This window comes from Labrus bergylta, chromosome 2, assembly GCF_963930695.1.
Source record: "Labrus bergylta chromosome 2, fLabBer1.1, whole genome shotgun sequence".
Classification (NCBI taxonomy): Eukaryota; Metazoa; Chordata; class Actinopteri; order Labriformes; family Labridae; genus Labrus; species Labrus bergylta.
In genome coordinates this window covers 5,800,280-5,811,001 of record NC_089196.1, presented here as the reverse complement: position 1 = coordinate 5,811,001, position 10,722 = coordinate 5,800,280, and the positions used below count along the sequence as shown (strand labels likewise).

Genomic DNA, 10,722 nt, shown 5'->3' with positions numbered 1-10,722 from the left:
AACAACAGAGCCATTCAAGAGACTTTTACTTTGATCATTAACAATGAAAAACATTCAAACTTCACCTGTAAGAAGCAGGAAATAAAGCAGGTGTTCAGTTTTATTTGATCATTTTTAAGTTTATTTTTTCTTACTGGTCTAAATGGGCCTCCACACAAACAAACTGCCTCTCATACTAGTTTCACATTTTCTCCATCAGCTTTGTTTGACATCCTGCAATGAAGACAAGAAGAAAACACTTTGTTCCTGTTTGTTTATTTAGGATGTAAAACACCAGTTTGTTCAAACATCAGATCAGTAAACTCTGTTCAATCAATCCATCCATTAACTTTTGATTTAAGACTGCTTGATCAGAATCTCAGCTATGAAAAAGAAAATAATAACAATCTCATTGATTTCATACTTCAGAGTACATTTTTAATCAATTTAACTTTAAACAACAAAATTCATTCTGCAGAAAGAAATCATTCTATAAATTTAATTTGAGATGTTTCTAAATAAAATGTACAAAGTGGTGAAAACAATATCTACATGAAAGAAAAGGCCTGGTGCTTTCTCTCTTAACACCCTTTAATTAGTACAAAAACAATCAGTAGTCATTGTAAACACATTTAAAGTGAAGAAAAGTTGAAATGTTCATGCAGAGAAAACGTCAGTTCAGCTGAACAAAAATCTTCATGAGCAGTAAAGCCTCTGAGACTAAACAGAAACAGCTAAAGAGACTCAAACATTTACAGAACAAGTGAGAAGATGTCAAAGTACCGCCCATAAAGTTTGATTGACAGGTGAACAATGTAACCACAATCAGCTCTCAGCAACAAACATGAATAATGATCAAGTTGAAGGATTAAAGTTTAACCCACTGTTCCTTTAAATGACTTCTGTCTATTTCAGTTTACACAACTCAGCAGATCCAGAATAAATCCAAAATCCAGCATGTAGAGGCTGAGTGAATGTGGTCTGGACTCTGTGGAGGAGAGTCATGGTTTCAGAGATGCTGTAGAAGGACAGAATACCTGCTCTGTGATCCAGGTACACTCCTACTCTGGAGGACTGAGGACCTGAGACAGGAGTGCTGACATTGTTGTAATAAAAGATATAACTGTTGTTGTCACAATATAACGCCCAAGATTTGTCATTGAATCCAAATCCACTTTCAATCCCGCTTCCTGTTCTGCTGATATTCTTGTATGCGACTGCTACAAAAACTCTTCCTCCTCTCTCCAGTTCCCAGTAACAACGACCAGTCAGACTCTCTGGACTCAGGACCTGACGACATGTAGTGAATCTGTCTGGGTGACTAGAATAAGACTGTTGTTGACCCGTGCGTGTTACTTTTCTGTTCCCATCAGATAATAACAGCTCTGTGTGTGCTGTGTTTGGATCCAGTGTGATGTCACATGAATATTGTAAGAAGTCAGCTCTGGTCTTGGGCTCTGGTTGTGACAGTAAAACATCCACTTCAGTCACTCTCTGTGAGATGTTTGTCCATTTCTCTCTCAGGACGTCCTCTAGTTTATCTCTGACTTCTGACACAGCTGCTGTCACATCCTCAAAGAACCTCAGAGGACGGATATTGATGCTGGATGAGTGTGTAGATTCACAGAGTGGTGACAGTGAGGGGTAGTCGTGTAGAAACTGGTTGTGGTCCTGCGTGTGTGAGAGCTTCTCCAGTTCAGCGTCTCTCCTCTTCAGCTCAGTGATCTCCTGCTCCAGCTTCTCCTGAAGCTCTCTGACTCGACTCACTTCAGTTTGCTGCTGGGATCTGACCTGCTGCTTCACATCAGAGCGTCTTTTCTCCATGAGACGGATCATCTCTGTGAAGATCTTCTCACTGCCCTCCACTGCTTTATCAGCGGAGCCATTGATATCCTCCACCTCCTGTTGAAGCAGCTTCACATCTTTCTCTCTGTCCTGGATTCTCTGCTGGATGTTTTGTCGACTCACCTCCAGCTCTCTCTGCTTCTCGGTCCTCTCTGCTGCAGCTGAGACTGTGTCGTGGCCTTTATGTTCATCCACAGAGCAGAGATAACAGATAGACTGCTGATCAGTACGACAGAACATCTTCATCACCTCATCATGACGAGAGCAGACGTTCTCCTGGAGCTTCTTGGAGGGCTCCACCAGCTTGTGTTTCTTCCATGAAGCCACTTCAAAATGAGGCTGCAGGTGTTTCTCACAGAAAGAAGCCAGACATTGTAGACAGGACTTACAGGCTTTCAGTTTTCTCTCGGTGCAGACATCACAGGCCACATCTTCAGGTCCAGCATAGCAGTGATCAGCAGGAGCAGCTTGGAGTCCAGTCTTCTTCAGCTCCTCCACTAAAACTGCTAACATGGTGCTTTTCACCAGGACAGGCCTCACTGGGAAGGTCTGCCTACACTGAGGGCAGCTGTAGATTTTCTTCTCCTCCTCTTTATCCCAGTGGGTTTTAATACAGTTCATACAGTAGCTGTGTCCACAGGGAACAGTCACCGGATCCTTCAGTAGATCCAGACAGATCGAACAAGAGAAGGTTTCCCGGTCCAGCTGAACTCCTTTCTGCGCCATTTCTCCTCTCAGTGACAACGACTGTCTTAGTTTCACTTCCTGAGAACTGAAACTATTTCACCACTGATCTACAAAACATGTGTTTGTGCTTCAGCTGGTGTTGCTCACATCCATCTGCAAACTGTAGATCTAAAGGGGAGGGAACCAGGAAATACTGGGTCAGAGTGGAGCTGGCTGTGTTTGAGAGCAGGCAGGAGAGGGAGGGGTTATCAAGCTCTTTGAACCAGGAAGAGGAGCAGCACTGTGAATCTTTAACTTTGGTTCCTGCACATTTAATGGTCTTGTTTGCCTTCTTCTTATTGCAGGACATCAATGAAAAAAGTAGCTTGGCATGTGTTCTTGTTAAACTGTCAGTAGCAGTAGCCATACAGTCCATTTTTTATGATGAGAGGAAATGTTTTTAGACATCACTTTGGTTAGAGCATCAGAGTGGTGCATTTAAATATTTCCTCTGAAAAGTAAAGCTGGTTTATTTCAAACCATCTACTATATATTTGAAGTGTAGAGTGTTCAGCACAGATTAAATTAATGAAAACATTTTCCTCTTTCTCTGCAGAAAAAAACCTCTCCTCCTTAGACATGCCTGCTCATCTGGAAACAGGAAAACAAGACGATCAAGTCGTTACATGTTCATGAGGGATGATCGTGACTCAAACACAAATCTGTAGTCACTGGTGTGTAAACATGCAGCAACCAAGTATTCAAGGAAGTTAATAAATGTCACAATAGATTTCTTGCTCTGACTCATTTTTGAGTTCAGAATAAACAGTACAGGTGACAGCACACACCCTTGTGGAGAAGCAGTAGAAGTGCACTTTAGGTCAGACAGGGTCCCATTTACCCAGACTCTCTGTGTCCTACTGGTAAGAAGAGGAGAATCCAGCCCACCAGATTTTTACTCAAGGCAAACTGTTCAAAACGCCTCCTGGTTAAGATATGAGGCATTCATGCACGGCCTGCTCCGACCTGTACCTCAACGACAGGAAAGTGAGGACAACAGGAACATGAGGAATACAAAGTAGAAATCCTGCCTCCATATTATCCCATCTCCCCCTATCCCATTTTACTTCTGTAACATAACAACGAGTAAGGTCTCTACCTGCTCCTTTGTAAATTGTCTTGAGATAACAATTGTTATGAATTGGGACAAATGGAGATTGAAGACAAGACTGTCGTCACTGTAGCTACTTGTACAAAGGGCAGGTTTACACATTCTTCTTCCTCCTGCTGTTTTATAGACTGCCCCATTAACAAAATGGCCGCACCTGGGTTAAGCACAACTCACATCGGGAGTTTCACTTTTCTCTTACCGCAAAGAAATACAAATAAACCCTTACCTTTAACATCAGATCATTTACTCAACTACATGAACTTCAAATACTTCAATTATATTTGACCCGTAACTTACATAAGAAAGAAATGATGAGACAGAAAACATTTCTCAGAAAACAAAACCCTTTCAGATGGTCTGCTCCAGTGATGTCAGCGATGACATCATCAACCCTATAAATACCCAGGAAGTGCTGGACCAGCCCCTTTAACTGCATGGGAGCACATGGAGAACTGGACAACAGAACAAACAGAAGTAAGTCTGGACAACAGACAAACAATGATATATTACAACTCCAGAAACTAAATAAAAATGACTGAACTGAATCAAGACTGTGTGTTTGCTTTAAGTTGATTTATACTTTGATGTGACCTGTAACTTAATGCTAACACAAACAAACCCAGGATAGTAAGTGCTGCAATGTTACACAAGCAAAAAAATACATCATTGCAAAATACACAACTGTAAAGAATAACATGATTTGATATTAAAAGAAGATTTAGGTGACAAGTGGAGAATAACAAAAGAGCATCTCACCCACTTTGTCACACTTTATTCAAAGGTCCAATCTGTAAGATATTTACTGAATGAAACGATAAAGTGATCTTACTATATGATCAGACATTAAGGAAACATGCTATGTTGAAGTGCTGTCTTCTCTGACAACCAAACAGCAGCCAGTATGTCCTCCATCTAACTTTAGATTCTGGTCCTTAATGCTCTGGATTTGTTTGGACCAGAGAAGATAGAATCAACAGGTGTTGCAGTGATGGAAGCAGCAAGAGAAGTGGTTCAGATAGAAGTGATTGTACCCGACCTAAAAAGCCTCTGCATGTTTCTAATAAGCTCCACGAGCAGAAACGTGCTCAAACTAGGATCAATATTGGAGATGCTTTTGAAAAATGGAGAGAGGTTAGAACACAGAAAGGTTTACAGACCCATGCAGAGCTGGATAAACACTGAAGCTTCAGTGACCTTTATGAGCATCGTCTCTAGAGAGGAGGGGGAGGGGGTAGACAGCTCTCTCTAATGTTTTGAATCTGGACTGCAGTACCTATTTTAAACACTAGGTGTCAGAGTTACATATTGCTCCTTTAAGTACTGCTATACATCAGTAAGTTCCCAGCCCAGTATTCTGATTGGGCGAGAGGCACTCCATGAGTACTGAAAGTACAACATCACTTTGACTTCTGAATATACCGTAAAACTTCAAATAAAAGCTCATTCAAATTTAAGGCCCAGTATCTTTTCCTAGCCTGGTGTTGGTGCACGTTTTGATCCAACATATATTAACAAGGTTGTCTCCCTGTCTCCCCCACAGTCCAGCAGGTTGGTATGGTTAGGCTGTTAAAGCAAAGATCAAAACAAATAAGTGATTTGTGATTTAATTAGTTTATTCATATCCTAATGTAGTACAAAGGTAAATATTCTCTCTGGTGTAAATTTAATATTTTTAAAGTCTGTCCCATATTTTTTGTGTATAAATTTGTTTGAAAATAATTAAAGGTCCATCTCGTACGGACGGCTGTTCCAAATAAAGGCATAAACTGAAGGAAGGGGGGGCAGTAGCTCAGTCCGTAGGGACTTGTGTTGGGAACCGGAGGGACCCACAACAGCTATGGCTTGCTCCCTGCCTAACAGCCTCACTCTGACATCTCTCCACTAGTGCATGTCCACAGGTCCTGTTTGTACATGTGTGTGTGAAACATGTCTCAATAACAGAATGTAAACCAGAATTTCCCTCAGGGATTATTAAAGTATGTAAAATATATTTAAAAAATTTAAGCCCAGGCTTTAAATCAAAGTGTGACGATATTTTACAATGCCGTATGAAATGCTTGTACTTACATATACTCACTCATTTCTTGATTAAGTACTTCTCTATAATGCTACTTTAAACTTTTGTTTCAAACTGGAATAGCGATACCTCCGTTATTCTGAAGCCTCTCCTCCAGCGTCACACCTCCAACCCCCCTCCTTAGCGTCGGCACAAATGAGTTATAAATCAGATCGCATCATAATTAAGCAACATTAAGCGGCAGACAAAATTCTCCTTTGCTCGAGCTGCAATCGCTTGTGGCCTGCATTGTTGTGTTAGCATGCTAATGTTAGCACACTTTGGTTAACTTTCTTCTAGTTCTTGACTAAAACAGCTTTACACACAAGGCATGTAAACATGATGTAAACACAGCCCGACAACAGTACAGATGGCAGGACTCGAGCTTCTCACTCATTGTAGACAGTCATGACTCAGAGACATTTACAGAGGAGATATTTGGTTTCTGATATGTTTATGTGTAAAATGTCACACATTCTTCCTTTAAGTCTGAAATGAAACATGATGAACTTGACAAAAAATGCAACTGATGAAGATAAAAAAAGGTTTGAAAGAGCAACACAGTTAGATTTTGACAAAAGAAGAATAACTGTTGCATGAACAAACAGACGACCATCATACTCTTAACCTGAAGAAGAAGAAGAGACGAGTGTTTGGATAAGAACACATCAACAGTCAGACTTTGTGTTTGTTCCTTGTTTTCCTTTTAATTTGCAGAAGTTTGCTTTTTACAAAATCAACAAAGAGAGAATGCTTTTCAAGGAATAAATACAAACTTTCCTTTTTTTTTCATTTTTGTCCAAGACTTTGATTTTGTCTGGACAACAAAGAAGGCAACAGGTGATACAACAACATGATAAATTATCACTGCAAAAAAAAAGCCATAATGTATCTGCTTTAGGCACTGCATGTCCAGCATAAAGTACATCGGCACAACAAACTGTAAACTGCGTTTCATTGCATAGCACACACTGCCCCCTGCTGGTTGTTTGATGCAACAACAAACATGCATAAATAGAAAAGGCACAGTAACCTGAACAATAATACACTGCAGGTTATTCTAAACAGTCTACATTACATGAAGCTCTTTGTATCATATAGCAGCGGCGCAATTCAGCAAGTTGACTTTTTAATCTCCATATATTATTATCTTTTAAATTAAATAATAGAACCAAACCCATCAGGCACTGACTGTAGTAGAAATGCAATGGCAGAAAAAAAAGATGTTTCATAGCATCTTTGGTTTAAACACATGATGTTATCTGCCTTCAGAGGAGACCTAAAGGAGATAACATGATATGACTCCCCAGCACTTTGGATGAAGAAGTAAAAGCACCAGCAGTAGATATTTAGTTTTGAGTGCTGCCTGCTCCAAAGTCAGGCTGGATTGCAACAGCGACAAACACACTGACATACGTTCTTGTGAGGCTGCAGCTACGAGGGACTTTAATCCTTATTATGATTGCATATGGCTTATTGGTTTGAGTCAAGGTAAATGCATTACACTTCCTTCTCTCTGCATATTTTGTTCTGATGTTACAACCTTCAGTTCAATAGCAACCTTCAAAAGCCGAGGTTCAAGGTGCTTCTGCAGGTGCATGTATTGATGGACGGGGTTCTAATCTGGATGTTTGTCCGAGGGCTGTTCCCCTCTCAGAATTTGGTCAGCCTCATCAGATTTGGCTGATTTAGCTTCTACTAAATTTTTTTTTTTTTCAGTTTAGCTTCACAACAAATGTGTATATGGGACAACTATGACTTTCAACTTTAAAGATTCACAATCACACATACGAAACATTTCCAGCGGACTAGTCTCTAAAGACGTTTTCACAAATGCAATCCTGAAAATGTCCAGAAATTGTCAGACTCCTAGCCCTGTTTTTTTGTTGTTGTTGCAAAAGTGCCGTTACTAGTCTCAGCCTTCATCACGTCTTTGAACATTCATATTGATTCTGCGACGGCGTAATATCAGTGTCCCAGTCTGTGAATTCACATTCAGGGTTGCTGAAGCACGGCACAGTGAGAGCGCCACAGACACACACACAGTCAGACATGGACACACACACAGTCAGACATGGACACACACACAGTCAGACATGGACACACACACACACACACACAGTCAGACATGGACACACACACAGCGCTGCGCTCCCCCACTGACTCCGCTAAAACCGTCTCTCACCTGTAACGCTTCTGTTCCTACCACCAAAGACGGTACAGAGGGGGGGGGGATCACTTCTTTTGGTGAGTGGGAAAAGTGAAAAGGTTACCATTTGAATTTTTCTGAGTTACCAATCATCACCCAGCACCCCCGACCTAATGGCTGTGTCTCCAATGACTTTGTGTCCTTTACAAAAGGCGACTTGTGTCATTATTTTAAACTTTGTTTCAAGCTCTCATACGTGTTAATCTCCTCTTTCAGCAGCTAGAATGACCCTGGGAGAAGTCCTGCCAACTGTGCAGCAGTTGTGACGGATTAAAGCCGTTGGCGATGAGCAGTTTGTTAAAAGTGCACCTGTCGTACTCCAGATTCTGGATTTGGAACAAGTTCCTGAGGAAGAGCAGGCTGCGGGAGTACACGGGCCTGACACCCAGCACACGCAGACACAAACCCACATAGACGTCCTCCAGGGGGATCATCCTAACAAACCTGGATGCCCAGGAGATCCTGGCAGCCAGGTCTGCAGAGAACACATACCCGGCTCCAGACACATAAGGCGGGAAGCTGTCCTCGGGGTACAGCTCCTCTGACACATGCCACTTGCTGTTGATGTCCCGCCTTGGCTTGCCGTCCCATATCACTGAGCCGGTGATGAAGCCCTGCCTGGGAGAGCCCCCCAGGCGTCTCATGAGGTAGAACACATTCACAAAGATGTCGGCGTCCACTTTCATGGCATAGGAGACATTTGGACAGTGGGTCGCCAGCCAGTTCATCATCATCATAGTCTTGATTGTCAGGTTCTGATAACTGTCCTGGAAGTTCATCTGGATGATATCTGCGTGTTTCCTGCTCTCCTCCTCCAGCTCCTTCTGGCTCCTTGACCCCTGTCCCTCCTCAGGTAAGCCCACATAGAACAGGGTAAGGGTGTCCTGTCTTGGAGCACCCCATGTTTTTCTGATGGCTTCCCTTGCTGCAGCTTCCAGAGGTGCAACTGGTACCATAAACACCAGAAAGGGCTTTTTGTCTTTGCATACAGACGGCTGGTTGAGAAGATAGCGGTATGTTTCAGGGGATATGACTCTGTACTCCTCCGCGGGGAGGGGACTTGGCTCTGCCGGATGTTTACTCTGTGTTACTCTGTCCACTAAGATCTGAACAGAGAGGACAAGCGCAATGAAAAAGCCGAGTAACTTCACTAACCTCCAGGAAGAAGTTATCCCCATTGCCTTAGCATGTCCGCTTCACTCTGTGCTGCTGGAACAAGTCCGACATGAAAGTGTAGAGTCAAGGAAATCCCCCTCCCTCCTCTGACCCGCCGCTGGAATGGGGAGGGGTCTGACATGTGAACCCTCCTTTTATCACTCTCTGCCCAATTCCGCGATCCGCGGCGAGGACCGTCCAGATGGCGGCCGCTAGTCCCAGCAAGGACGAACCAGGGAATGGATTTCTACCGGAGACGGCATGGGGCGGTCAGGAGGGAGGTCCACAGCTGTGGGTATGATGTCATAGAAGCCTCGTTCTGATTGGTTGATTTCATAAATAATTCAAACAGAACTCAGGACTTCAGATAACGAGACAGCAAAAAATGAGACAGTGTAAGATCTATGTTCAGAACCATCAACAAGGAATACAGATCATTTTAAGAAATAAAGTTTTTTATTTTCTCCCCAAAATCAACTCTCTGTTCACGTTACAATAAATTATTAACTCTTAGTAATTCTTTAATCTGGCAAGATTTTATAACAAGGAATTCAACTTTTTCAACTTTATTTACAAAATGTTAAATACATCAGGATTCAATGACAGGAACAAAGTTATAATCGAGGTACTGCTACAAATAAATGTCTGAAACAATGATAACAAAAAAATAGAAAAATAAATCAATAAACAGACCATTTAAGAAAAAACAAAAATTACAATTCAAGTATATCACAAAAAGCTTTGTTTTCATTGCTTTAGGATTAGTGCAATAATGTAATGTCTCCAGGTAGGATTTGAAGTAGGACATAAAAACAATATTGCTGGGTTTCTGTTTAAATAATGTGCTTGTATGAATATGGAATTATGCTGATAAAATAACAAGATTGATGATGTTCTTTTCTTGTAGAGGTAATTCATGATCAAAAAGACCAAACAATATATATTCACTTTTGAATCTAAGTTGAACATCTTATTTTTGATTCAAAAAAAGGTTTAAATCAGTCCAAAAAATGTGACTTGAAGGACAATCCCAAAAAAGGTGAGTTAACGTTTCGTCTGCAACGTGACAAAATATACAAAGAGGGTCAATGCTTAGTCGATACTTACCAAGAGATGAATTCATTGGATAGCACAAAATCTTCCAAGACACTTCTCACACCTTATTTGACACAAAATATTTCCTTGGTAATATCCAAGTCTTTTTCCAGTCAATGCCAGTGTACAGATTATTCCATTCAAACATAGATGGAGGTTTACTTCTGGTGTCTCTCTAAATTATTTCTCTTATACATTTGTTATTCGTTTTAACACTTAGAAAAGGATCCTCGTCAAACGTGTCATGATGCCCATCATCCCTCACATAAATGGACAGAAGGATTTTTAAACTGGACGGGGTAGCATCAAATACAAAAAGCATATTCCCGAGGGAGTACAGGGGTTTAAAACATTGAAAGAAACTCTTCATAGGTTAACAACTGACCCTCTCTGTTGAACAATTGATGGACAAGTAGTATGTCCTCTTCAATCCAGTTCTTAAGAAACAGAGATTTACGTTTTAAACAAATATCCTTGTTATTCCAAATGTAGTGTTCATGAGGAGAGAAATGATGTTTGTATAACAGAGACCAGGGGCCCGTTTCG

The 10,722-nt window shown here is 41.3% G+C and overlaps 2 protein-coding genes across 2 annotated transcripts; both read right to left on the bottom strand.

The window, feature by feature from the left end:
* Positions 1 to 238: 238 nt before the first annotated feature.
* Positions 239 to 2,605, bottom strand: LOC110004470 (tripartite motif-containing protein 16-like). The gene has a single exon (XM_020660004.3). It carries the CDS (start codon positions 2,548 to 2,550, stop codon positions 886 to 888), a length of 1,665 nt encoding a protein of 554 aa, XP_020515660.3. The 5' UTR covers positions 2,551 to 2,605; the 3' UTR covers positions 239 to 885.
* Positions 2,606 to 6,398: 3,793 nt separating this feature from the next.
* On the bottom strand, positions 6,399 to 9,353 carry LOC110004473 (beta-1,3-galactosyltransferase 2-like). The gene has a single exon (XM_020660005.3). It carries the CDS (start codon positions 9,102 to 9,104, stop codon positions 8,139 to 8,141), a length of 966 nt encoding a protein of 321 aa, XP_020515661.2. The 5' UTR covers positions 9,105 to 9,353; the 3' UTR covers positions 6,399 to 8,138.
* Between the last annotated feature and the right edge of the window lie 1,369 nt (positions 9,354 to 10,722).